Raw genomic sequence first — 27416 nt, 5'->3', positions numbered from 1 at the left:
TGGTAACATGTTGGAGTTTGGCTTGATTCCCAATGCAGTGACATATAATGCATTGATTGATGCTTACTGCAACAAAGGGGACCTGGGGAAGGCTTTTGCGTACAGGGATGAGATGATAAGCAAAGGCATAGTGCCATCTATGGTAACCTACAATGTGGTTATTCATGCACTGTTTATGGAAGGGAGGACAGGGGAAGCTGATGATATGATCAAAGAGATGCAAGAAAAGGGGATGAATTTGGATGCTGTTACATATAACATATTGATTAATGGGTATTGCAGATGTGGGGATGCAAAGAAAGCCTTTGAGCTTTACGATGAAATGGAGAGGGAAAGGATTCGACCAACACTGGTAACTTACACATCGCTTATATATGTTCTGGGTAAAAGGGACAGAATGGTAGAGGCAGATAACTTGTTTAACAAGATTCAACAAGAAGGTCTGTTGCCAGATATCATAATGTTTAATGCATTGATTAGTGGTCACTGCGCAAATGGTAACATCATTCGCGCATTTGAACTCTTAAAAGAGATGAACCGGATGAAGGTTCTACCGGATGAAGTCACTTATAATACCCTGATGCAAGGATACTGCAGGGAGGGGAAGGTGGAAGAAGCTCGCAAACTTCTTGATGAGATGAAAAGAAAGGGGATCAAGCCTGATCATATTAGTTACAATACACTCATTAGTGGATACAGTAAAAAGGGCGATATGAAGGATGCTTTTAGAGTTCGTGATGAAATGTTGACCACAGGATTTAATCCTACACTTCTTACTTACAATGCTCTTATACAAGGCTTATGCAGAAAGAGAGAAGGAGAGCATGCTGAAGAGCTTCTCAGAGAAATGGTAAGTAAAGGCATTACCCCTGATGACAGCACCTACCTGTGTGTGATTGAGGCAATGGAGAATGTTGAAGAAGTGGTGGGAAATGATGATCAATAACCTTTTGCCGGTGCTCATTGGCTCGAAGTTGAATATGGAAATATCGGTGTTCGAGAAGAAATTCATTTACACAGAGGGAACTCGTGCGGGAACTCCTATCTTTGAAGGTTGGTGGATGTAAGTCTCTTGGAATTCTTGGCTTCTACAAGATGCATTATGGGATGAAAATGTGCCTGTACCGTATATGAACAAGTTTTAATGCAGTTCTTGGGAAAGTATAATGTTCTTTTGCTAATTTCTTTTGTTGTAAGATTATTATAATTTTTTTAATAATTTTCTTTCAGTTTTGTGATGTATAGCTGATTATTGAATTCGGCCTTGTTTAGTGCATAAATTACATAGAAAATTTGTTGAGTTGGTGGAAAAAAGTGACGAAAATGTTTGTTACTTTTCTAATGAAAAATCGTTCCCTTAAATAATCTGTAGCTTTAGCTTAATCTTTCCTGATATTTATGTTATGCTAATGATTTCAATCTCTGCGTAAAGGATATGGCCTAATTCACCACTTTCTAAAGAGGATACTGACTTTGTTGCTTTTTTATTTATTTGATTAACGCACTTAAGTTTCTCATTATAGGTTGCAACACAACATCTAAAGCTAAGCTTTTGAAAGATTATATTGTATATCTATATAGAAGCAAGTGGAAGTGCCTGCTGAATCTCAATCTACCTTTTATTTATGCCATTTCTGTATATCCTTCATTGGCCAAGGTAGTTTTCTTTTCTCAGCCTTATTATGAATCTTTGTCAACCATTCATTGGCCAGGGTAGTTTTGTCCAAACATTTTTGGTTGTTCAAGAGTGAAAACTACAATTTCACTTTAAAGGAGGATGACCCCTTTGGTTAGCCCTATCATTACCAAAAATTCTACTAATATGGTTCAAGAAATTGTAACCATTTTGTGTTTTTTCATCCCAAGACTCAAATTCAAGACCATTGAAAACGGACAAGCTTGCCTGTTGCTTGACCAACATGCTATTGGTAATTTGGTTGACTTATATTGCCATGCCAAATTAGGAGGGTGGATCAAATGGAAGATAGACAGGTGGAAAAGGTAAACGAAGATCCAAAAAGACCGTACACGAGGTAGTCAAGGGAGAATTATGGGTAAATAGTTTTACTTAGACATGATACATGATAGAACACAAAAATATCATTTGATTCATGTAGCTGATCCCACTCAGTTTTATTTATTTATTATTTATTTTTTAGTTCTTTTAGAATTCTCAAAACTACTATAGAGAGGGCTTCATCCATGTTTAAAGGTTTACTACTTCTACAGCTATACATCATACTATCATAGTGGTGTTGTTAATTTAACAGAATTAGTTGTGCATTTCTTCAAATGTTCAAAGGAGATCACACTTGTATTTATTCCTAATCTGGTTGTTCTTTGTAATCTTTTAGAAGTCTGCAATATGATATATCATTTTATTGGTCTCTAAAGTGAGAACTTTTCAGAATGGACCACACAATACACATACCATGATCAATAATACAAATCAACTTATCTTATTCACATCACTATAGTGATAAAATAATATTCATAAAATCTTCCCACTTTTGCTGTCATACACAATTTTTTTTACCTGAATTCTGATGTAATGGTGAGCCAATTTCTTTGCTGAGTGAGTGAGTGGGAACATCTTAAGCCACATGAATTTATTGGACAAGGTTCACTCTCCACTCCTCCAAGGGACACTTATAGCTTCGCATGCTTCAATGCAAAAAGCCAACCACGTTTTCAGTTTCACTACCAAATGGAACCCTGCATCAGTTATTGATGTTATATGGCTTGTTTTTTTCCTTTTATAGTGGAGTTACATCTTATCTTCTCAACTCTGATGCGGATTTCCATTTTGAGTCCATCAAATTTTTTGAAGAAAACACTATATCTTGAACCTTTACTTGGAAGGTTACTTTAATTTCTGATGGAAGTGTTGTCCCCATTTTCATCTTTATTAGAATTAATTGTGCCTAACACAACCCTTTAAGTTATCTTAGTAGCAAAACAGCACAAATTTTTATACTATATAATAATTGAGTGAGTCTAACTCAATTTCAAAAGCTACCTCAGAGAGTCAGAATTGCATAATACTTATAAAGGTTATGATGTCTATATCCTGAAGTGACGTAAGACTTCTAAGAATCTTCTTTCATGAAGTTGCTCAGAACAAGTTTTTCTTTTTCTGTTTGTGGAAACACATGCACCATGCACCGAGTCAAATTTTGGACTAATCATACATCATATAAAGCACTTTGTTTCGTGAAAGCATCAATGTTTGCAAAAGCTTCATATATTTAAATGAAGAAACCAACCTCAAAGACTGGTTATCTTCTCAAGGAAAAAACTTTGGCATGGGTTCTTTTGTAGGACACATAGTTCCAGGGTTAGCACTTGCCCTTCTTGGCCTATGGCATACCATAAACACCATCAAATCTTACCTTTTGAAGGGCCCTTCTAACTTCACTGCAAGATTCTGGTACCAACTTAACACACCTCAGTATTCTAGTAGACTTAAGCACTTGCAACTTGTTTCCCTTTTGGCCTTTTCCATCCTTGCAATTTTTATGCAAGTTTTGGACTTCCCTCATTTTCACTATGCATTTAAGCTTGATAACTTTGAGCATGCAACCATGTTCATACACCTAGCTTTGTTTGCTGGTTTCGCGCTCTCTACAGAGTTAACCGATTCGCTTGACCTCTTCTCTGGCTTTGTTGGAATCTTTGCATCCTCAGTGTTTAGCCAAGAACTCTTCCTACTCCACTTTCATTCCACAGACCATGTTGGACTTGAAGGCCATTACCATTGGTTGCTGCAGCTCATAGTACTAGTCTCGTTCGTAGCATCTCTGGCTGCAACTACTTTCCCCAACAGTTTCACCTCGGCACTTGTACTTTCTATATCAGTAATCTTCCAAGGGTGTTGGTTTATAAACATGGGGTTTAATCTGTGGGTTCCTGGACTTGTTCCTAAAGGATGTGTAATGAATTTGCCAATGGCCAATGAAAATCATATGCTAGGAGCAGTTACTTGTGGCACCAAAGAGGCTGATTTTCGGGCGAGAGCATTAGCTAATTTACAATTCAGTTGGATTCTTTCCTCAATTCTGATATTTGCAGGAATTGTTTGCTTGAAACTAGCTAGAAGATACACCATTGCAGATAGGTTGGAATATGAAAGACTTCATAATAAAGGCGCTGACTCCTCCATGGCAAGTGAAGGTTTCAAGCAGCCGAAATAATCTACCATAGTTTCAAGTGAATGAAGATTTGAGATCATGAAATACAATATAATGTATCCAACACTATGTTGGATTTTGATTGTAAGAATTCTAAAACTGTCTAGTGTATATCAAGGTAATAATATCCAATAAATGTCAGAAGCATGCTATCTCTAGATCCTGTTGATTGCTTTAATACCCTTAAAATTCAATCAACAAGTTGTTGATCTTGGACTTGGTAATTATTGTAAGGGATGTTTCTGCATACATCAATTTCTTACTGTGTTATGCATTGATAATCCAAATAAAGGGGCCTTTTCTTTTGATACCTTAATGTAAACAGGTTTCAGATTTTCCATTATTTTTCAAATTGAGGGGAAAAAGAAAAAAAATAATAACAAAAAATAACAAACTATTGAAATTGATTATTATTAAGACCAGATATCTCTAAGAAAATCAGACATATTTGTGTATTTTTGTGTATATTTCTTTGTTTTTACCAATTAAAATTCATATAATAGGATTCAGATACCGGATTTTTCTTTTTAATGTTCTACTTCACATCAAGACTAGCAGAAAGAAAGATACAATCTCTTTGAAGATAATAAATATATGAATCAAATTGAAATTGTTTCATGAGCTTATTCTCACTCAGCAGCCTCTTCCAGAGATGCTTCGATTTGAAGAAGAACAAATCCAACAGCAACACCAACAAGAACAAGTCCATTCATGATGGCTGCAATCTGGAAAATCTCACCTGCAGCATTGCTTGTTGAAGATGTAGCTCCTCCTCCACCACCACCACCTTTGGATTTTCCCTTCAATGAGCTCACAACCTTTGCAAAGGATTGTTCAGTGCACAATGAATGGCCTAATGAGGTGACATTGTTCTGCACCTTCAATCCTCCAAAAGAATTCAACCCTGCAACGTAGTGAACACTTCTCTTCGTCCTTCTTGTGGTGCAAACAGTAGCATTTCCCATCATTGTAGAAGTAGACATTATTGCTGATGCTGCAGCCATCATTGATATCTGAAAAGTATGCAAAGAAAATGAACTATTAAGTCACTTGTTAACAAAGAAAATTGAGATACAATGCAAAGTGTTTGTATGGATAAGGTAAGGAAACTGTGGATGGTTGACAAGAACATATGAATATGATAGCAAGTTGTGTTATGTGGCATGCAACTTTAGATGCTGTGACCAAGAAAATATGTTTACCCTATGCTTAGTTAATAATATTCATTCCTTTGAACTATCTTTGTTCTTCTTATCTTAATCCAAAAGATTTGAAGATTTTTGAATTCTATTTGCCTTTAAAAATTGTCCTTTATTTAGCTTTTAGTGGAAGAGAAAATAAAAAGTAAGTAACTTCCCGAATTTTTTAAACCAAAGACTAAAACTTAAAAGACAAATAGCATTTTCGTTTTTCATAACGACTTATTTGGGATTTTTAATGGCGTTTTCTTGTGAGTTTGAATTTAGTTGAAAATATAAATTATTTTCCAACTTAAGATACTGTAATTTACTATATTCAAAATATTTGAAAACCCAATTTAAGATTAAATTGGTTCACCAATTTCATGTAAGAAGAAATAAATTAGGACAATCAATTTATTATATTGATTCTCCAATCTTGTTATTATGTGAAATCATTAAATTCAAAAATGTGTTATTAAAGTCATATGATGGATCTTACTAGCTAGATATTTGTGGAAAATTAACCATAGATCTGTTTCATGCACCATATTTTTCACATGCATATATACATTGTAAAGGGAGAAGCTCAAGATGAGTATATAGACAATGAACAAGTCAAGCTCAGTTCTTAACAACATATATACATACATATATATATATAAAACAACCTCTAAGCTTGTTTCTTAACAACAATTTTCTCCGGCGAGTTCACTTTGATATACTGTAATAGCAAAGATAGTAGTGATCAGTTATCACATAGGTTAATTAAATACCTATTATATATAATTGTGAAACTGTAAAATAAAATAAAATAAAACTATACCTTGCAACATAATTTAATAGTTTCTGGGATGGTAATGGAGTACTCCTTAATGAGCTTACATGGAACATGCTGCAATAATGACATGCCATGAATTTAAATACAAAATAGTTTGTATAAAAAGGTCTTAAAAGTCTAAAACTTAATAGAAACATTGAAACACAGAAAGAATTAGACTAACCAGTTCATTGGGTCTGGATTTGTTCCTTTTGAAAACAAAGTATGGATTGTGTTGATCAATAAAAGTTGCAATAATTTCTCCATACTCCTTAATATCATTGTAATTTCCCCCTAAAACCAAATAGAAAGCATGTCTCATGCTGCATAAAAACAAAGAAATCAACTGAAAAATAAAAACAAAGTTTAAAACTTACTTTTCCTTTTTGCAGGAGCTTTCCCAGCTCTATGATGATCCATCTCATCCTCATCCTCGTCCTCATCCTCATAATCTTCATCATCATCATTTTCTTCTTCTTCTTCTTCTGATGACTCCTCCATCTCCACTGCCGCCGCCTCCTCCAAGGTTTGTGTCTTTTCACACATTGATGATTCAAAGATCTTGAACTCGAATGTGCTGCTTCCATCTGGATTGAAAACAATAATAACACAAGCTTCTTGTATACCATTATCCCTTACAAACTCCTTCCATCCATCATCAAAATACACCTTCTCACCAATGCAACTTGTCTTCACCCTCCATGCTCCTCCTCTTCCATTTCTCAGCATGAATTCCTCAGGTACCCTTTCTTTCATCCTTGTCAATGCCACATGCTCTTTTGGGAGTAGCTGCAAGATCAATTTAAAGAAAGAAAAGAAAAGAAGATCATTGTTTAATCAAGTCTAGATCATATCATAGTAAATTTAATAACTCATTCACTCTGTTCTTCCAAACATGAATAATGTACCATTATGAAAATACACACACTAAATTAAGAAGTTACCAATTTTTCAGAGCTAAACTGTGGAAGGAAGACTTTGAAGAAGGAGGATTGCTCAGCTGAAGTATTCATCATATCTGAAAATTCCACATTTCATATTACAATATCAAGAAATTCTGTAACTCCTTTCAATTCACAATTCAGTCATAGCTGAGGAAGGGATTTTTTGAATGTTTTCTACATAGCTGCATTTCTTCAAATTTGATTAACTATATTAGCAAATTAGAACACAATACAAATCAAAGAGATTGACTTTTGACAAAATCATCTACTATTCTACTCTCCTCACAAACGTGCATACCTATTTTAATTCCAAAACAAATTTTGAAAGCTTGACTTTGACAAAATACATGAAAATACATCACAATATATAAGGAAGTGCAAGCAAAAAAGTTATAGGAAAGAGTTCATAATTATGCAGAGTCTGTTAAACTTAAACAGTCTTCAATTTTTTGAGGCTGTTGATAAAACTCAAAGTAAGTTGGAAAATCAAAGAAAAAAAATATGCAAATATACACATGATTTTGTATATATCAACTACAAGTTAACACCAAAGTTTGGTACATGACTGCAGTTATAAACAATTTCCGCATAATTGATTAAAGAGAAATGAGAAAGAAGCAAAAAACCTTACCAAAAAAGTGTATATTGAAGTTCTTGATCTGCCTGGAAAAAAATATTGTCCAGATCTCCACAAAGGTGCTTTCTTTCAACGTTGATGATGCAAAACCTGAAACAAAAATAGGAAATTTCAGTAACAACATAGTAAAATCATAATGAAACCAAAACACATAACAATAGCAGCAGCCTATATAGCACCAAAACACATAACAATGAAACCAAAAAGAGGAACAAAACAATGCCTTTTGGGAGGTGGAACAAGAAAGCAAGAGTGATAGAAAGAATGCTAAACAAGAAAGAAGAAATCAATTTCAGAGAATAACAAACAATAAAGAAGAAGGCATACTGGAGAGGAAGAATAACAAGATCTGCTGCGGTTTTGCAAAAAATAAGAATTTAAAATATATATTATCTGCTAGAGTCTAATTAGTGATTGACTTAAGACTTTACACTCATCACTTGCCAAATTCAATTGCATTGATGTAAATGTAATCTTTTTTATCACTACTATCATTTTTGGAAATTAGAATACTATGCTGACCTTAGCTTGCATGCATTACTATTAAGTAACTTCTTATTAAGGAGCTATCTTTTTTATTTTCCAAAGATAGGCAAAGAATAAAGCTGTCCAGAATTCAGGACAAGTGAAATAAGAACTCATCTGGGGTCTTGCAATGGAACATGCATGCATGCATGATGCATACATACATACAACATTGGAATATGAGAGAAAGTCTCTGCTGAACTCCATGGTTATTATTTATGAATTTATTATAGTAATATACTAATATATGAAGTGATGCTGCTATTTGTTCCATTTTAATTTATGGTTCCTTAAAGAAAAGTTAACTTTTAATTTGGTATCCAAAAAATTTATGCACTACCAAAAATCTCTAAAATATGTCATCGATAAAATAGCTCGTAAATAATTTAAAAAAACGACAAAAGTAACTAATATTATATTTTTTTTATAAGTGACAAAAAAACTTTTGTATTTAACAAATGATTGATTTATTTTATTCGAATTTTTATGATAATATTTGAATAAATATTTAGATAATACACAAAAAAATTAAAACAAAATTTAATCTTTAATTTTTTATTTGCAATAAAAAATTTAAAAAAATCCACTAAATATAAAATTACTAAATTTTGAGAATAAAAAGATCTAATTTTTTAATGATGTTTGTAAAAAATTGAATCAAACTATGATCTCTAAAATTTTTTAAAATATATATTTAATATCTAATAAATTTTTTATTATATTTTTAAATCTTTTAAAAATTTATTTGTTGTTAACATTTTTTTAGTGAATTTTCAAATACCGTTTTAGAAATTTACTCGATTATGAATATCAAAAATAGTAATACTACTTGATGAATATTTTAATAGCCTGGGAGGTTGGCACATGGAATTTTCTTGACGCATGAAGAAATATGAAAGCAAATTTTTATTTTTAAAATATTTTTCATTTATTTTTTTAGGCATTACATTCAATCCAATAATAGTAAGGTGAATTTATGGTATCTTTTATTGTTGTGCCTAAATTGTCTAATTTACTTTTATAGGTAAAAAATAAAATATATAAAGTAAAAATAAAATAGTTAAAGTTTATTAAATATTATTTCTTTACCTTTTTTAATAAGTTAGGCACTATAATTTAGACACCATAGTATTCACCTAGTAGTAATATATGCTGTCGCTATCAATTTAATTACTCTAAACATTTGCAGACTGTGACATTAGGCTATAGACTTATAGTATTTGGAAACGATATTTAATTTCAGATTTTATTTTGTACATAATCTTTCCATCATACCAATTATAAGTAATGTATTATGATGACTATCTTTTCATCTTCATCTTCTCTTAAACAAAAGATGGTAAAAAGATTAATATATTTGTTTATTTTTTTTTGTGTCGAATTTGCCTAATTTTCTTTTTAAGGTAAATTCTTTATATTTTAAAATTATTTATTTTCATATAATTTAAATTAAATATTAACTTTTAATTTTTTTAACAAATTAAATATTAAACTTTACACATCGTATCAATCATCAAGATAAATAACTAAAAAAAAGAGTAACAACGTATAGTGATACTCATAAATCATAATACCAAAAGAGGCCAATTCAAAAGATGGTATAAATAAGAGAAAAGTACTATTTTAATCCTTAATATTTTGATTAAATTTTAATTAGTCTTTAATATTTTAAATATTTTATTTCTGTCTCAACAAATTTTAAATAAGTTTAATGTAATTCTACGGTTAAATTTAACACTAGTAATTAATAAAATTGGTGTTATAAACGTTAAAAATGTTATTAGTTAAATCATATCTTTTTTTATGTATTAGAAAAATATAACCAAATTTTTTTAAGTTCTTATAACACTTCTTCTCTTTAATTTTTTTTTTTACAAAACTACAAATCTTAATAATCAATCATTCAATACCTTCAAAATCAAAGAAAAATTTTATATTAGTGAACGTTGGTAAATTAATTATTTTATTTATATACTGTTATTGGTTTTTTAATATACGAATTATTTATGTCAAATTTGATGATGAGATAACATTAAACCTGTTTAAAATTTTTTTGAGATTAAAATAGAACGTTTAAAAATTTTTTAGACTGAAATAAGACGTTTAGAACATTATGAACCAAATTAAAATTTGACCCAAGCTTAGAGACCAAAATAATGTTATTCTTATTTCTATTTTGACACACTTCTTTTTCCTAAAAAAAAAAACAAACGCAATACTATAAATTCACGATCTTCAAAGATTCTCATCCACCAACTCTTCAAAGCAAAATTGCAAGATACACGTTACATCATTTATTAGAGCTATATAAAAAGGGAAAAAAATTGACTAACTTAAAAGAAAGAGATACAATTTATTGAGGTTTCTTACCCTCTTCCAATGATGGATGTATGATGTATCCTTAAAAAAATACTAATTTTATTTTCCAATATGCTATATTGAGTCAAGCTACGGCTTTTAACTATTAACAAAAATACAAATTTTATTTAAAATTAAATTTACATTTAATTAATAATTAAAAGAAATTTGAATCTACTTAGTATATAAAATAAAAATATTCATCAATAACACAACTCTTTCTCTGCATGTGGACAGGTAATCCTAAACCCCATGGGATTGCATTGATTTTTCTATTTTACCTATACATTTGTAAAGTGAGATAAGTTGGTTAAAAAAAAAGAGTTCTATATAATCTTTGTGATTCAAGATTATGTTTTAAACTTGAATATCATGTCAAAAAGTCTTTGTAACGTTATTTCCCAAGCAAATGGTGTTCATGGTTAATCATAGACAAGTAATGCATTCACATTACTTGTTTCTTTCTCTTCCAAGATAACAAAATTTCATGTGTTCTAAAAACATGACATTATGATTGGACCTACATTAGTACAAACAAAAAGTATAGAATGACAACAATCAAAGGGTATACAAGTAGCACTTTTGTTAATTAACACAGCCTAACATGCATATCAAGTTACAAGGAGGATAAATCTGAAGGTGAAGCAATAAAATATAAAGTCAAACTTAAAAAAAACATTTAAAAAGCATCTTAACAGTTATGGGACAAGCAATGATTCAGTTCAGAAAAAACTAGATTGCAGTTGAACAATCTATTTACAACACAAGTCAATAACAGCAGAGAAAAACAGACACTACTAGGTACTAAGAGTACAAATAACTATGTTCCACTTGAGTCATCCTGAAATGTTTATCAACATAGAAAAAGAAAAGAAAAGCATCCAAGTTCCACGTGACAGAAATCAGATGAATAACTGAACACACAGAAGCAAGAGGAGTCATTTGATTGATACAGAGTAGGGGGCGGTTATCGCGACTGAAGCCGCCGCTAATTCCTAACTTTTAGGTGATGTAAGGAGATGCTGCTGCATGGGGCTTCTCAACAGCTTGGCCTGGTTCTCATTTTGGGTAAGCAGCAAAGAAGGGCTCAAGAATTCTGCCTCGTCGGTGACGCGAAATATAGTAACTTGCAGCACTACTTCCTTCATTCTAAGCAGCTCAAACACACAGACGTCGCCTTCGCCTAGATTGTTGTCTATCGCAAATTCGAACCATCCCTGGCTTAACTTAGCCCTACCCGTTCGATAAAGGCAGCGAACTGGCCACTGTCTCCCATCAGGGTGTTGAAGTTTGATGAATCCCGAAACACCATTCAAATACTTTTCTGCAAAGCAAGATGGCAAGTACTGAAATACAGAAAGAAGTGATTAGTATGCCGGATATAAAGCTGAAGAAGAATAACAACGTATGTCGTGGTGAATTTCACGGGATCATACCATTATGCATCCCCTATATAGATAGGAGGGCCGCAGGACAACCCGGCAGAAAGGATTAGATGGTTCAAATGCTTTCGCTTCGTTGACAGCCTTTTCTCTTTCCTCAGCCGTCACGGTTCTTTTCCTTGCAGAAGCACTTTCATAGAATCTAATGCGCATTTCTCTCTCCTCTTCTTGTTCATCAGAAGCTTCCTGGCCTTCTGCACTTCCTGAAATGTATTGACCATAAAATTCAAGGTTTTGATAACCAAATCCTAGAAAGAAAAGTTAGTTATAACTTAATTATAGCTTACCAGGTTCAGATTTACGCTTCTTTCTTGCAGTTTTTTTGGCCTTTTCCTCGAAAGAAGCACGCAATTTCAGTTCATCAGTAGATTTTTTAAACTCAATTGCATTAAACTGAAGACCTATATCTCTAGCACTTTTCGCAGGAAGAGCATTCCCGCCCTCACCCCAGTTTACACTATTAAGTTTTGACCCGTTAAATAGATTCTGCAAGGCTGGTTTGGATTCAGTGAAGTCTTCATCTTCCATTTCTTCAAAAATTTTGAGGCGATTTGCAAAGTAAGATCCTTCATTGCTGCTTCGTGTGGGTGATTGATAATTTATCTCAGCAGTAGCCAAATTAAAAATGTGAACACTGAAATTCGACTTTCCTTCGTATCTGAAAGCTAAAAGGTATCCAACACCGATGGAATAGCGCTGAACAAATTCTGCCCAACCATCAATGAACCAAAATTTGTTGTCTACCTTTTTCAGTCCCACGCGCCACGAACTACCATCGGGAACAGACAGGTTAACAAAGGAGGAAAGCTCACCCCCATATTTTCTCAGAAAATTATCTGGTACTCTCTGCAATTCACAGATCAGGTTACGCATATTAAATTGGATACCATATATTGATTCATTTCAAACATGCAATGTTCTATGTTCTGAAATCCATTTCAACAAGTTCAGCTTTAAGGCAAGCGAAGTTCAGAATAATGAAACTCTTCAACCTGAACTAGAACACTTGAAATAATGTGAATAGTGAAGCTCAAATCAAATGCCAAATACAGTCATATAGATATCACATACGGGCTCTGAAAAGATGCCAAATATTTCTTAGGTTTAAGTATTAAAAACAGTTTCACTCTATCATAATTGTCTCAATAAAGATAGTGCCAGGAAATAATAGCTAATGTCAATAGAGAAATTGGAACAGAAAGCAGAACACTAAATTTATGTACTTTTCTTCAGCACTATCTATCAAAGCAACAAGGGTTCTAGCAATTTTAGAGTTGATTTCTCTATACGGAGAACATAGTGGGATTCAAGAGCAAAACTACTGTAATTAATTAAATAAACCAATCACCACACGTTATAAAGTCTACAACTAACTTCAGTTTCAGCTCAGGCAAGAAGCACCATCTTAAAAAGTCATAACACCATTAACCCTATTCATCACTAATAATCCTTCAAACTCAATGTTCAAAGGAGACACAACGGTGTATTTCAACAACCCCAAAGAAACAAAAATCCAAACTTGCGGAAAGAGGGCAAGACCCAGAAACACAGTCTAACAAATTCTTCGAACTCTCACTCAAATCTCTTATAAACCTAATCATAATTGATAATTCCTCAAAAAAACAAAAAATACACACAAAAACGGAAACAAAGAGAGAAAGAGGGAGAAGATATGTACCAGTTGCTTGGATTGAAGAGTGGTGGTTAGAATAACCTTATGGAAAGAAGGGCGAGGCATTTTTTGGGGGGTGAAGACCAAGAAAGAAGGCTCAAAGCATAACAAGTTTTGTTTTTTGTTAACCTTTGATCCAAAGTTTTCAACTTTGGGCTCTCTAATTACTGGGATTTTTCTTTTTTCTTTTTTCTTTCTTCTTCTTCACCTCTTCACTTCAGATCTGCTTCTTCACTTCACACCCTTTCTGTTCTTCACCCTCTCACTACCTTCTCTGCTTTTTGGGTCAAACAATTTTTTTTAAATAAAAAAATTAAACAATGATTCCTAAAACCTTATAAAAAAACAAAAAAAAAAGACCTCAACGTGTTGGTGACCTACAACCTTATTAAAAGCTAACGAGTTTCTGACTCGGTACCGAGTCACCACCACAAACTCGCTCACTCGGAGCCTTTTTTGTTTTTTTCTTCTTTTTAATTTTTTTTTCCAGATTTGGGTTTTTCAATCCTAAATCCCTCTTGTTTTTGCTTTGCCTTTGGGGTTAGAAATTGGGAAAAGGGTGTTTTTTTTTATTTTCAATTTTTCTCTTTTTTTGGGTACAAGAAGAGAGCTATTTTTTAATGGGTCCCTATCTTTGTACCGGTTTTTATTTTTTTTGACAGGTTACTTTTGTTATTTTTACTAATTAGTATAATATTGAATATTGAATAAGTTAATTATAAATATTAAATACAATCCTTTTAGTAAATATATTAATTAAAATTATATAAGTTATAGAATCACCATTATTTTGTTCAAAAGAAGAATATAAGAAAAATGATATCTTTTTATGATCTATCCTACTCATTTTAAATTGTTTTTTATTAGAATTTTTTTACACTAAAATTAGAATTAAAATTTACCAAATTGTGTTATATAATTTTATCGAAACACATAGAATTCACTAAAATATGCATATAAATATAAATTTTATAGAAAAAAATTAGTAAAAAATATAAAAATAATTATCAACATATATGTAATATAATTGTTTTTGACCTAGAGCATAAAAATCAGACTCAATAAAAATAAAAGGCTCGACCTAAGAGGGTGGCCTCCACCATACATCCGACATTTGTTAAGGAGGTCGAACACAACAAAGGAAACCGAACTTCATTTGTCTAAATAAGTAACTGTCTCCTCGATTCTCTCTAACAATTTTTATTTTTCCTGAAAGATAGATCCTAACAAACTTCTAAGATAAAGGAAATGGTCATCCATCAATAAAGGTGGAACTAATTTAACAAAAGTGGTTATCAACTCTACCATAAATACACTGACACTGCTCAGGTATATACACGTTCTAATCTACTAAACACTATCTAAAACCTTTGCTAACTTAAGTATCGAAATCTCTTGCAGGTACCACCCCCACCTCCTCACGAGGAATTCGAACGACAGCACCTCGACACCAAACAAGTTGGACGCTGTCTCAGAAGGATCCTGGACCTCACGTCCAGACCCAAATGAATATTTTATGTAACCCTTGAAACAATTATTTTCTTAATTATAAAATATTTTTTCTCATGTCGATCTTACAACATAATGAATATAAAACTTGTTAGAAACAAGAGACTAAACTGGAGAAACTATGGTGTATTCTTGAGTGCATTCTGACTGATATAATGTACAGTGGTATATATATAGGTGTTAGAACAATCAAAGCAATAAAAGTGTAATATCCTATGATAAATATATAAATATGCTAAATAATGCTAATTAATTTAATTGATCCTAATTATATTCTAACATCTCCTCTCAAACTCAAGTGGGAGCTAAAGATACCATCTTGAGTTTGAACGCTAAAGTCTGAAAACAAGTAGAATGATGAGCCTTCGTGAAGATATCAACAATTTGATCCAGAGTTCCAACAACTACGAGACGAACAACATCAATAAGAAAGTGTTGCAGGACAAAATAACAATCAATCTCAACGTGTTTGATGTTTTCATGAAAAATATCATTATGAGCAATCTGAATAGCATTGTGGTTGTCACAATTGGAGACGACTGAGGGGGCACCTGAGTTTTTGAGAAGCCAACGGATCGAGACAACATCTATGGAGGTGTCCGCGAGAGCACGATATTCAACTTAGGTGCTTAATCGAGTAGTGAACATTTGTTTCTTGGTTCACCAAAAAATGAGAGAGTCACCAAGAAACAATCAGTAATCAGTAGTAGAACGATGATCAGTTGGATCACCAGTCCAATCAGCATCTGAGTACGCCTGAAACGTTAAGAATGAACGAGCAGAAAAATGAAGACTATGAAAAAGAGTGCCTTTGATATAGCAAATAATGCGAAGAACTACAACATAGTGAGTAGTACGAGGAGATCGCAAGAACTGGCTAAGAATATGAACTGGATAAGCGATGTCTGGTTGTGTGGCAGTCAAGTAGACGAGACCTCCAACTAACTATCAATAAAGAGTAGGGTTATCCAAAACAATGACATCCATAGGAGTAAACCGAATATCAGGCTCAAGAATGGTAGATTCAATGCGACTATCTGTAATTCCGTCTCGAACAAGAAGATCAGAAATATACTTAGTTTGAGAGGGATGGATGCCATCATCTGAGGATATGACTTCAAGGCTAAAGAAATAACTGAGAGAATCAAGATCTTTCATCTCAAAAGTGTGGCGAAAGGATTCTTTAAGATTAGAGATACCATCAACACCATCTCCAGTAATGATCATGTCATCAACATACAAAAGCAGAAGAATAATCTCACGTTCACTTTTATGAATAAAGAGAGCATTCTGATGAGAGGTGCAAGTGAAACCGAGATTGCATATAGTGATGCTGAACTTTTCAAACCATTCACGAGAAACTTGCTTAAGACCATAAAGTGTCTTACGAAGGAGACACATTTTGCTAGAAAGACAAGGATATTTCGAAGATGGTTTCATATTGACCTTTTTTTTTCAAATTTCAATTAAGAAATTCATTCTTCACATTCATCTGACTGAGAGATCATTTTCTGACCGCAACAATGGCAAGGAGAGTGCGAACAAATGTGAGACGAGCAACATGAGCAAAAGTCTCTTCATAATCAATACTATACTTTTGTGTACATCCTTAAGTGACCAATCGTGCTTTATAATAGTCAATAGAACTATCAGAGCAAGTCTTAATTTTTTATACTCATCTACTATCCACAATTTTGTGATCAGAAGGAGGATCAACTAAGTCCTAAGTGTGTGCTTTTTCAAGTGCCTAGATTTCTTCATGTATTACTTGCTGCCAATTTGAATTTGTGGAGGCTTCTTGGAATGACTGAGGTTCATGGTGATGAAGAATAGTAGAAAAACAATGATAATCAAGAAGATGAGGAGGTGGATTTCTTACCCTAGAAGAACGATTGGAGGGAGGAGGCATGATAGTAGGAGCAGGACCGTCGTCCGATCTGGAATCATCGTGAGATGGAGAAGGCGGAAGAGTTGAAGGCTCGAGAGGTTGACTGGAGATAAAACATGTAGAATCATCACTAGAAAAAATATCAACATTGGGGTTAGTGAAAAAGGTGAATGGGTAGAAGGAATGGACTCAAATGAGGAGAACTTAGAAAACATGCGATGCTCCGAGAATACAACATAACGAGATATACGAATACGTCTAAAAAGAGGATCCCAACAACGATAACCTTTGTATTCAGTGCCATAACCAAGGAAATAACACATGTGAGCCCAAGGTTCAAGTTTATTATGTTCATGAGGCTGGAGGAGAACAAAATAGACACATCCAAAAACTCGCATAAAATTGTAATATGGAGAAGTATGATAAATATGCTCAAAGGGAATAATGTTACTAAAGAGAAAATAAGAGAGTCTATTGATAACATAGACAGCAGTAAGAACAGCTTCACCCCAAGTATGCTCAGGACACAAAGAAGAAAGAAGCATTGCACGAACGGAGTAAAAAATGTGATGATATTTGCATTCAACCCGTCCATTTTGTTGAGATATATCAAGACAAGAAAACTCAGACAAAATATCATGTTCAGCAAAAAAAATTAAAAGTTTGGAATCACGGTATTCCGCAGCATTATCGCGGGTTGAAGAACGGGTCCGTGTAGCGCTGTTGCATGGCACGTGGAACGCTGCTAGGCCATTGACAATGGTGCTGGAGCCGTCTGGAGGGAGGAAGAACCTGAAGCGAACAACGTGCTTCAGGCGGCACGTCCAATAGTTACTGGAGATGATTCTAAACTCGTTGAACTCGTGACGACGATACGAAGATGGTGGTAAGGGCAGTGACAAACTAAAGCGTCGAGAAGAAAAACGAAAATCAATGACAAAGAACATTGACGGAAGAGAAAACAAAAGGGCTATGGACTAATTTTTTTAGAGGAAAAAAAATCTATACTCTGATACCATGCTAGAAATAAGAGAATAAATTGAAGAAAGTATAGTATATTTTTAAGTGCGTTCAGAAGGATACAATATACAAGAATATATATAAGTGCTAAAAAAATTAAAATAATAATAATATAATATTTTATAATAAATATACAGATATATTAAATAATGCTAATTGATCTAATTCATTTTAATTATCCTTTAACAAATTTATTTGAAAATAAGGTATTGTCAAACGAATATATAGATATATTGTTGATAGTGCAAGATAGGAATCATCCATACCAATATCTTTTATTGATTTTTTCAATGTATATATATTTTTTTCTATTTTTTTTTCTATGGAAAATAACACCATAAGTAATAACTATCTGTATTAGGTATTTATCTTTTCCGCGTAGAAAAAGTTTCGTGACGTATAGCACACAACAATTTTTATAGGTAACAACATATAATTAGGGTTACTTTGAGTGAAGGATTATTTTTATTCTTTTTTACTGAACATAGAAGAGAAAATCATTAAGCCAAACCATAGTTTGTCTTTAAACTCAATTTAATCCGATTAAAATTTGTACAATATGAATCAAATCAATTTGTTCGCTCTTGATAAAATAAAATTGTTAGGTTCAAACTTCAAATATCATATTAATAATAACATTTGACTCAATTACTAATGGCAGAAATTATAAGTTTTTTTTGTCTATAACAAAAATTAAAACAAACAAAAACACAATCCCAAAAAATTATATGACAGACTGCTTTAACAAAATCTGCTTGAGGTATAATATTTATATTATCACCTGCAACATAGTTGATAATATTGTTCAACAAAAGATACATCTCCATAGAATCAGTTTCACTAATAAGAAAATCGCAACTAATTTCTCACGCAATCATAAGACCATTCCAGACTGCCAATAACTCATTCATGAAAACTGAATCAAAGGACAGACACCCCCCTCCCCCCGAGTTACCTAACACCCAAGTACCATAATGATCACGGATAATGCACTCAAAGTCCGCTACAAGAGAATCCAAAAAAACACTAGCATAACAGTTGACCTTAACAATATTCTTGGGGTGGCTGCCACCAAAAGTTCTGGACTGCATAATCTCAAAAGTTTCTATCATTCTTCATCCTTTTCAATTCATTCACAAGGCTCTCGCAAGGCAAAACATTTTTCTCCTAGACCAAAATTCATTCAGGTTGAATAAACTATTACATCTATTCCGCCAAATCCACCAAGATCTCAGCAGCCACTACTTCCTCTTTACCATTAATAACGCTAGTAATTTAGGATTGGAAGCCAGAAGCATTAGCATGTTCAACAATAGAAGAATCTAAAGAAATTATAAGCATTTGATACAAAGTAATAAAAAATTATGTTTTCTTTTGTACAAAAAAAAAAAGACCAAAATGGAACTTAGATTTCATAGAGTACAATTTTGTCTGTTTCCAATTTTTTGTTTCCAATTGCACTTTCTTTTGTTTCAAAGTTTTGTAAAAAAAAAATTAAAAAGTAAATACATTTATTTTTTTCTATTTTCACTTTTTCTTTTATTGACTATTACTGATGTTGTCCAATGAGCATGTCAAAATTACAATCTTTATCAACATGTCAAAATTACAACAGAAAATTATAGACAGCCCTCAATTTGAACTTAGACAAATTATAGGGGATGATTTTAGAGGGTCAATTTACTCTGTTTTGTTTAATCTTGTGTAATCTTTCTCTGGCTTCTGGTCCCGTTTTGATAAAAATATATATATACAACAGAAAAACCATGACAATAGCAATATGACAAGCATTGACTCGGTTACTGATCATCATTCTAGTTTGAATAATAATAATAATAATAATAATAATAATAATAATAATAATAATAATAATAATAATAATTAATAACAATCTATTTACAACCCAAATCAAAACCAAAAGGCCAAAACAAAAGAAAAGAAAAAAAGAAAATGTATCAAAACAGCAATAGCTATGTTCCACTTAAGTCTCCCTGAAATGTTTATGGACACAAAAAAGTACCAAAGTTTTTTCCAAGTGAAGCTGATGTTCAGATGAATAACCGGTCACACAGAAGTAACCGCTACTTGATACAGTTGGACTATAACCGCAACAAAACTGCTTTAGTTCCTGATCAGTTTACCCGAGCCGAGGCGCTGATGCATGTGAGCGTTCAACATTTTAGATTGACTCACGAGATTTTGGCTCGGCTGGAGCTGGTGCAGAGGAGGAGGGCTGAAGAATCCATCGTCCTCAGTGACGCGAAACAGTGTAACTTGAAGTATCACCTCCTTCATCGGAAGGAGCTCAAACACACAGACGTCTCCCTCGCCAAGGTTGTTCTCTATCGCGAATTCAAACCACCCCTGGCTCAGCTTAGCTCTGCCTCCTCTATAAAGGCAGCGAACAGGCCACTGTCTCCCGTCGGAGAGCTGAAGTTTGATGAATCCTGAAACCTCGTTCAAATGCTTTTCCGCGAAGCAAGATGGCAAATACTGAAAAAAAAAGAGTTCAGTTGGCAAGATCAATCATTGATAAGCACAAGAATGATAATGTAAATTAGGGTAAATTCAAGGACTCACCATTATGCATCCCCTATACAAGTAGGACGGCCGCAGGACAACACGACAGAAAGGATTAAGTGGTTCGAATGCCTTCGCTGCATTGACGGCCCTTTCTCTTTCCTCTGCTGTCACAGTTCTTTTTCTTGCCGATGCACTTTCATAGAATCTAAATCGCATCTCTGCCTCCTCTTCTTGGTCCTCAGAGGGTTCCTGGCCATCTGCACTTCCACAAATTGATCATAAAATTTCATTCATTTATCCACATTCATCGTTATTTGAAAAAAAAAGTTATTAAGAATCTAGTAGGACCTGATTTTCGCTTCTTTCTTGGAGCTTTCTTCTCCTTTTCGCCAACAGAAGTACGCAACTTCAATTCGTCAGTAGACCTTTTAAACTCAATTGCATTAAACTGAACACCTATATCTCTGGTCAACTGACTGTCTAGCGAATTGGCACTTCTTGAAGAGAGGGTGTTTGCACTATCGCCCCAGTTTACGCTATTAAGTTTGGACCCATTAAATAGATTCTGCAATGGTGGAGGAGTATAATTCTTCTCAGGGGTAAATTTATTTTGCAATGCACCAGGAGTAAGGCCGGAAGGTGATGAATATTCAGCGGAGTCTTCATCTTCCAATTCTTCAAAAATCTTAAGACGGTTTGCAAAGTAAGCCCCTTCGTTACTGCTTCGTACGGGTGACTGATAGCTTATCTCAGAAGTGGCCAAATTAAAGATACGAACAATGAAAGTCGACTTTCCTTCGTATCGGAATACTATCAAGTATCCAACACCGATGGAGTAGCGTTGAACGAATTCTGCCCAACCATCAACAAACCAAAATCCATTGTCCAACTTCTTTAATCTGACACGCCAAATGCTGCCATCAGGAACTGAGAAGGTAGCAATTGAAGAAAGGTCAGCTCCATATCTATTCAGAAAAGTATCTGGAATCCTCTGCGAATTGCAAATCAGATTAGGATCAGATATTGGTAGACATCGGAAATAAAATACGTTGACCTTCTCCCAACAATCACCCCATTAAATGTCCCTAGCCACAACCACAAGAGGTATGTTCCTATGACATAAAAAAACGCAAATTCGTTTACTTGTTTACTCGTTGGGAAAAACAATAATAAAATTATACAACAGAGATTCTCTTACATTGTTAAATTTAGTCCTACCAAGATCCAAAACTAGACTAAGTCTCTCATAAACCATTAGAGGATGATATCAACAACATATATCTTAATAATGAGTTATCAAATTGAACGCTACAAATGTAAGGGAAAAAAAAAAGAGACTCGTTTAAGCTTGCAAATTTGTTTTCTCAAGTTCAGCTCTCAAGCAAACTAACTTCATGATAATGGCACTCCTCAAACTTCAGTAGAACACTTGAATGCCACGACTAATAAAATCCGAAATTTGATTATGCGAGAAAGATTCTGTTAATTACATTTCATATAACTACCATTCATTGATATGGTTTCATTAAAGTGCTTCCTCCCTCAGCTCAATTGTATTATTGAAACCATAGACCAGTTGGAGTACTAGACTGGGTTAAATAATCAAAACTTATGATTTATGAAAGGAAAGAATCAAATTTATTTATATTTATCAGGCATGAGCCTGCTTGTAATTCCTCACACATAAACTCTTATTTCTCCCCCAAGGTCCATCTCATTAAATCTCCAACAAAGGCAAAGAATTTTCAACTAAGAACACGAAGAAATATACATGTGTGATCAATGTAGAAAAAGGACAAAATAATAATACCAGTATGAAACTAAATTACCAAATTTCATTGAGCTTCTAAGTCAATTATACAAATTACCAAACTTCATTGGTTTTTCTTCGTTTCCACTTAACCAATTCAATATTCAAATTACACAATTATACAAATCAAAGCAAAACTTCTAACCCTAGTCCAAGGTATAAGCACAAACAGAACTTGGCATCATAATTCACAGGGTTTAAAGAATAAAAATCCAAACTTGAAATAGGTAACAGGGTTTTGGGACTAAGGATGATGAGTTGGATGAAAAACCATGACTCAGAACAATTATCTACCGCTTTATTTCATTCCCACTCAAAATCTCACATAAACTCAATAGCAATAGTTCTTCCCCAAAAAAGAAAAAGACAAATTCATCTAGAATACAACCAACTCCGACCAGGAAAAAAAAAAAAACGAAAAGGAACAATAATGAGATATAAGAATGAGAGGATTTAGGTACCAATTGCCTAGATTGAATGGTGGAAGGAAGAACAAGCTTGTGGAAAGAAGGGCGCGGCATTTTCCGAGGAATAAGGTTCTCAGAGCATTGATGGCACTTTTTGTTGACCCTTTGATTCAAAGTTGAAAACTTTGGGCTCTAGCCACTCGAATTTCTTCACCACTCAGATCTAAACTTCACAAATCACAATCCACAAAACCCTCTCTTTATTTTTCTCTTCTTATTCTCTCTAACCCTTTGTCCTTTCACTGCGTTCTCTGCTTTTTGAGTCAAACAGGGTTTTTTTTTTTTCGTTTTTGGGGGCAAAAAAAAATCTCAACTTGACCTAAACAATAATAAAAGCTGGCGAGTTTGTGACTCGGTGGTGAGTGGTGAGTCACTGACTCACTAACTCGGAAGCCTTTCCCAGATTGGGCTTTCCAACTCAGTTCCAACTCTAAAACCCTTTTTGTTGTTTTGCTTTGCCTCTTGAAACTGCCAAAGAGAAAGTTATTTAATTAAAAAAAATTAAGCCTCCACCTCAAATGAAAAAGTTAAAAGTTGAGGATGGTTAAATAATAATTTNATATTGGTGTTGATAGTATATTAAAATTAATTTATATTTTATATAAATAATTAATTTAGTTGTTAATTTTTATCTATATATAGGTAAACAAAAAAAGATACTTAAATTATTTTGTTATTGACAAAAATATTTTTAAATTTTGTTATTGATAAAATTGAATTCAAATTTAATATGAATGACTAATTTAGTTGTTAATTTTTTGTCTATGTACAGATAGACTATAAAAAATATACTTGAATTATTTTGTGGCTAACAAAAATACTTTCGAATTTTGTGATCAACACAAATTTTTTCAAATAATTTAAAAACATACAAAAAATACACATCTGTAAATTGAGACATTCTACGTTAACAGAAAAAATAGGACATTTTTATCAAGTTTTTAAATAATTTGAGGGTATTTTTCAATAACAAAATTCAAAAATATTTTATTAGCGCTAAAATATTTCGAATACATTTTTTTGTAGTTTGTACCCTATAGATAATATAATTGTATTTAATTAATTTATAATTTTAATTTACTTAAACTTAGTTTGGTAAAATTTTTACTCTTCAAAAGTAGCTTATAAAAGCTAATTTTTAAAAGATAAGTTTTTTAAAAGTTATAATATTTATGTTTGGTAAATCAAATTAAAAATAGCTTTCAATAAACACAATCAACAATAATTACGTTTGGTAAAATAATTTTTAAAATTTAAAAATACTATAATAGACATAAATATAAGTATTAAATTTAAAAATTAATTAATATATGAGGTTATATTATATTTTTAAATTTTGAAAAGTATAAGCTAACTTTAAAAAACTCTAAAAGTACTCCGATCTTTTAAAAATTACAAGTACAAACATATGATCTTTTTGATTTACCAAACACAAAATGAAAAATTTAAGCACGAACGTCTCTTTAAAAAAATTTACAAAACCAAGCCTTAATCACTTCACTTGCGTGGATGTGGGTTTATTTTATTGGTCCCATTGATAAATAATTTAATCTAATTTAAATTTTAGTAGCAATATTTTATAATAGTTTTAATCTCTTGTTAATTAAAAATATACATGAATAAATTAAAAAAATATTAAAAGACAAATAGAATTTATTATTTTTTGTCAATAGTTTTAATTATCAATCCATCTTTTTAATTTAATAATCTAATAACATATTTTTAACTCACATTTTTAAATATTAATAAACAACTGCAAGCAACAAATAATAAATTATACTAATCCTCTATAGTATTTCTCAATTTAAAATTAAGTTATATTGCTAACAAATTTGATAAACTATTTATTTTAATTTTACGACTCTTTAAACACTGTGCTACCTTACTAAGAACAGTATTATTATTTGGCACTAATTAGTTTTGTAGAAGAGATAAATTACTAAAATAATGAAAAAGAAATAAACATTTGACATATGTTAAAAGAGAGGAGTCACTATATTTGTAAAAAGAGCTTAGTTCTTACATAAGAAACAATTCGAAACAATTGAATTAAAGTAAACCACATTGTTTGTGAATATTTTTTAATAACTTTATAAGTAGATTTTTTTTGGTGACTAAATAGAAAAGAAAGAAAAAAGAGACAAAACCAAATTAATTGGTTAGGGTCATATCTAAATCTATTAGATGTTGAAACTCACTCCATGGTTGGCTCCAATTCGAGTGAATGTGGACAGAAGCAGCTGCTTTAGCCATACAATCTACAACACTATTTGCAGTCCTCTGAATTAAAAGAATAGAGACTCTCCAATTCCAATTCATAACCTCCTGAATATGCTTTGCCAAATCCCATTTCGGAATATCCTTACTAAGCATTCTTTGGTTTACCAAGAAAAGAGCTTCTAAACAGTCTGTTTCACAAATAACCTCACGAAATCCACTCTCCCAAGCAAGAAGTAAACCTCTCCAAATTGCATACAATTCAGCAAAACGAACACTGCACACTTCGACTTTTCCAGTGCAACCTTTCAACCAACATCCATCAGGATTGCGAATAATACAACCAAAACCAGCATAGCCAGAAGGAGCAAACCAACTAGCATCACAATTCAATTTAACAGAATGAACTGGAGGTGGAACCCAATGCAAACAAAGTGAAGGAGGAGACAGAGATTGATGCATAGCAAAAATAGTGTGAAACTCCCTTACTGAACTACGAATCAAACTCACCACTTTACTAGCACTCCATGAATCATCTATATTAAATAAGTCATAATTTCTGCTTCTCCAAATCCACCAGATAGTCGAAAAGAAAAGAAAAGCATCTCTACTCCTTGCACCTCTGTAGAGCCAATCATGTAAATTCGAGTTATCTGAATACAAGCCTAAAAGGGTCCAGACCTCCTTGGCACTAGGGCACTCCCGAAGACAATGAAGAGTGGATTCAGAACCATTCTGACACCGATGACAGGTGCTAGATAAAGCTAAACCACGACCCAAACGAAACTCTGCTGTAGGAATAGCATTATGGAGACTGAGCCAAATCAAGAACTTATACTTCTCAGGAATATGCAGACGCTATACCCACAACCAATTATCATGCTCATTCCAGTCAAACTTTCTTTTGGCTAGCCAACTGTACCCACTCCTAGCTGAGTAGAGTCTAGAAGATGCCACACCCCACGACCAACCCGAACTCTCTCCAGCATTCAAATCCGGATTATAAGCATTCAAACGCTGTTTGACATCTTCTGGAATGATAGAGAAAATATCATGGAGATTCCATTGACCATCTTTCCAAACGTCTCTAATAGTTAAATCAGAGTCAGATATATGTACAAAAGGGACATCTTGAGCAATTGGGCCCTCAATACTCCAATTGTCAAACCAAAAAGATTGATCAAGTGACCCAACGCACCAAGAGAAGGCATCCTTAAGAGCACCAAAAGCCTTTGAGATACTCTTCCAAACATGAGAAGCATTGCAAGGGACAGGGCCATCTAAAACTCCCTCATTCCTCAGATACTTCGCCCTCAATAGAGCAACCCAAGGCTTGTCCTGACAATGAAAAAGTTGCCACACCAATTTACCAAGTAAAGATATATTAACACACGCAGGGTCTCTAACACTCAGGCCACCAAATTTTTTTGGAGTGATCACGGTCCTCCAATTAACAAGAGAAAGACCTCTACCATCAACTTGACCCTTCCAAAGGAACTGTCTCATCATAGAAGATAATTTATCGCAAACCCAATTTGGAAAAAAGGATACCTGCATATGATAGACAGGAATGGATGCTGCAACAGAATTGATCAGGCAAAGTCTCCCTGCTTTATTTAGAAGCCTTCCTTTCCAATTAGCTAATCTTCCCCTCACCTTTTCAATCACCGAATGAAAAGAAGCCCTACTGGTACGGGAATGATTAAGGTTAACTCCAAGATATCTTCCTAAATCCAAAGCAAAACGTATATATTAAAATAGGACTTAAGTCATTTTTGTAACCATACCAGAATTATTTTTATAAATATTCATTAAATTTATTAAATATATTATCATAAACTTGATGATGATGAGCTGAGCTATATTAAATTCATCCAAATTGTTACCAACCAAAGAAATATATATTCATCAAGCTATATTTGTGTTGGACTGGGAATATTGTGGTATACCTTGATTTATCTGCAGAGTTCAATTGGTTATATGGTAATAAATGGTGATCTTGTAAATTGTCAATGGCCAATGGAGACAATAACCAATTGTCTTTCGCTAGGGGTGGCAACACTACTCGAATCCGCGGGTACCTACTCCGCTCCTACCTGTTTGGGGCGGGTAATTACCCGTCCCTCACCGGGGCAGTTTTTAGTGGGACAGGTTGTTGGGAAGGGCGGGGTGGGGTCGGGTTTAGGTAATACCCGCCCCGCTATATATACAATATA

The 27416-nt window shown here is 33.2% G+C and overlaps 6 protein-coding genes across 7 annotated transcripts in view; 2 read left to right on the top strand and 4 right to left on the bottom strand.

Annotated features, from left to right (window-relative positions):
• The window catches only part of LOC107476733 (pentatricopeptide repeat-containing protein At2g15630, mitochondrial), a gene marked incomplete in the record, with an annotated part of 2262 nt that extends 1027 nt beyond the window's left edge, over positions 1 to 1235 (top strand). Inside the window, 1 exon segment of the mRNA XM_016096600.3 lies at positions 1 to 1235. Within this exon segment, the coding sequence (XP_015952086.1) occupies positions 1 to 946 (946 nt within the window).
• A 1985-nt stretch (positions 1236 to 3220) lies between these two features.
• On the top strand, positions 3221 to 4506 carry LOC107476736 (uncharacterized). Its single transcript, XM_016096604.3, has one exon. The coding sequence runs from the start codon at positions 3306 to 3308 to the stop codon at positions 4191 to 4193; it is 888 nt and encodes a 295-aa protein (XP_015952090.1). The 5' UTR covers positions 3221 to 3305; the 3' UTR covers positions 4194 to 4506.
• A 202-nt stretch (positions 4507 to 4708) lies between these two features.
• LOC107476739 (uncharacterized) lies at positions 4709 to 5642 on the bottom strand. Its single transcript, XM_016096607.3, has one exon. It carries the CDS (start codon positions 5195 to 5197, stop codon positions 4820 to 4822), a length of 378 nt encoding a protein of 125 aa, XP_015952093.1. The 5' UTR covers positions 5198 to 5642; the 3' UTR covers positions 4709 to 4819.
• A 399-nt stretch (positions 5643 to 6041) lies between these two features.
• Positions 6042 to 8110, bottom strand: LOC107477055 (B3 domain-containing protein At1g16640-like). The gene is made up of 7 exons (XM_016097020.3): positions 7993 to 8110; positions 7764 to 7859; positions 7133 to 7206; positions 6566 to 6977; positions 6373 to 6482; positions 6195 to 6263; positions 6042 to 6092 (listed from the first exon to the last, which is right to left on the bottom strand). The coding sequence occupies exons 3-7, from the start codon at positions 7202 to 7204 to the stop codon at positions 6042 to 6044; spliced, it is 714 nt and encodes a 237-aa protein (XP_015952506.1). The 5' UTR covers positions 7205 to 7206; positions 7764 to 7859; positions 7993 to 8110.
• Positions 8111 to 11368: 3258 nt separating this feature from the next.
• On the bottom strand, positions 11369 to 14106 carry LOC107476735 (B3 domain-containing transcription factor VRN1). Of its 2 annotated transcripts, none has more exons than XM_016096603.3 (4): positions 13773 to 14106; positions 12382 to 12940; positions 12089 to 12288; positions 11369 to 11998 (listed from the first exon to the last, which is right to left on the bottom strand). In XM_016096603.3, the coding sequence occupies exons 1-4, from the start codon at positions 13830 to 13832 to the stop codon at positions 11648 to 11650; spliced, it is 1170 nt and encodes a 389-aa protein (XP_015952089.1). In that variant the 5' UTR covers positions 13833 to 14106; the 3' UTR covers positions 11369 to 11647. The 2 variants fall into 2 exon arrangements, with proteins under 2 accessions (XP_015952089.1, XP_015952088.1); XM_016096602.3 differs by having other exon boundaries at positions 12089 to 12297; positions 13773 to 14103.
• A 5911-nt stretch (positions 14107 to 20017) lies between these two features.
• On the bottom strand, positions 20018 to 23386 carry LOC107476734 (B3 domain-containing transcription factor VRN1). Its single transcript, XM_016096601.3, has 4 exons — positions 22978 to 23386; positions 21055 to 21697; positions 20764 to 20963; positions 20018 to 20676 (listed from the first exon to the last, which is right to left on the bottom strand). The coding sequence occupies exons 1-4, from the start codon at positions 23035 to 23037 to the stop codon at positions 20305 to 20307; spliced, it is 1275 nt and encodes a 424-aa protein (XP_015952087.1). The 5' UTR covers positions 23038 to 23386; the 3' UTR covers positions 20018 to 20304.
• Positions 23387 to 27416: the final 4030 nt, after the last annotated feature.

Source organism: Arachis duranensis, chromosome 3 (assembly GCF_000817695.3).
Source record: "Arachis duranensis cultivar V14167 chromosome 3, aradu.V14167.gnm2.J7QH, whole genome shotgun sequence".
Classification (NCBI taxonomy): domain Eukaryota; kingdom Viridiplantae; phylum Streptophyta; class Magnoliopsida; order Fabales; family Fabaceae; genus Arachis; species Arachis duranensis.
The sequence above is the reverse complement of the archived record's forward strand: the minus strand, read 5'-3'. Positions and strand labels throughout refer to the sequence as shown.

Excerpts from the sequence above, each read along its gene's own strand:
- LOC107477055 (XM_016097020.3), bottom strand. The coding sequence starts at position 7,204 with ATGATGAATACTTCAGCTGAGCAATCCTCCTTCTTCAAAGTCTTCCTT. Across the intron at positions 6,978-7,132 it reads AGTTTAGCTCTGAAAAATTG|CTACTCCCAAAAGAGCATGT; the intron begins GTAACTTCTTAA and ends TTGATCTTGCAG. Across the intron at positions 6,264-6,372 it reads AATCCAGACCCAATGAACTG|CATGTTCCATGTAAGCTCAT; the intron begins GTTAGTCTAATT and ends TCATTATTGCAG.
- LOC107476739 (XM_016096607.3), bottom strand. The coding sequence starts at position 5,197 with ATGATGGCTGCAGCATCAGCAATAATGTCTACTTCTACAATGATGGGA.
- LOC107476734 (XM_016096601.3), bottom strand. The coding sequence starts at position 23,037 with ATGCCGCGCCCTTCTTTCCACAAGCTTGTTCTTCCTTCCACCATTCAA. Across the intron at positions 21,698-22,977 it reads CCATTCAATCTAGGCAATTG|AGGATTCCAGATACTTTTCT; the intron begins GTACCTAAATCC and ends TGCAATTCGCAG. Across the intron at positions 20,964-21,054 it reads AAGAAAGAAGCGAAAATCAG|ATGGCCAGGAACCCTCTGAG; the intron begins GTCCTACTAGAT and ends GTGGAAGTGCAG.
- LOC107476736 (XM_016096604.3), top strand. The coding sequence starts at position 3,306 with ATGGGTTCTTTTGTAGGACACATAGTTCCAGGGTTAGCACTTGCCCTT.
- LOC107476735 (XM_016096602.3), bottom strand. The coding sequence starts at position 13,832 with ATGCCTCGCCCTTCTTTCCATAAGGTTATTCTAACCACCACTCTTCAA. Across the intron at positions 12,298-12,381 it reads GAAGCGTAAATCTGAACCTG|GAAGTGCAGAAGGCCAGGAA; the intron begins GTAAGCTATAAT and ends AATACATTTCAG. Across the intron at positions 11,999-12,088 it reads TATATAGGGGATGCATAATG|TACTTGCCATCTTGCTTTGC; the intron begins GTATGATCCCGT and ends TCTGTATTTCAG.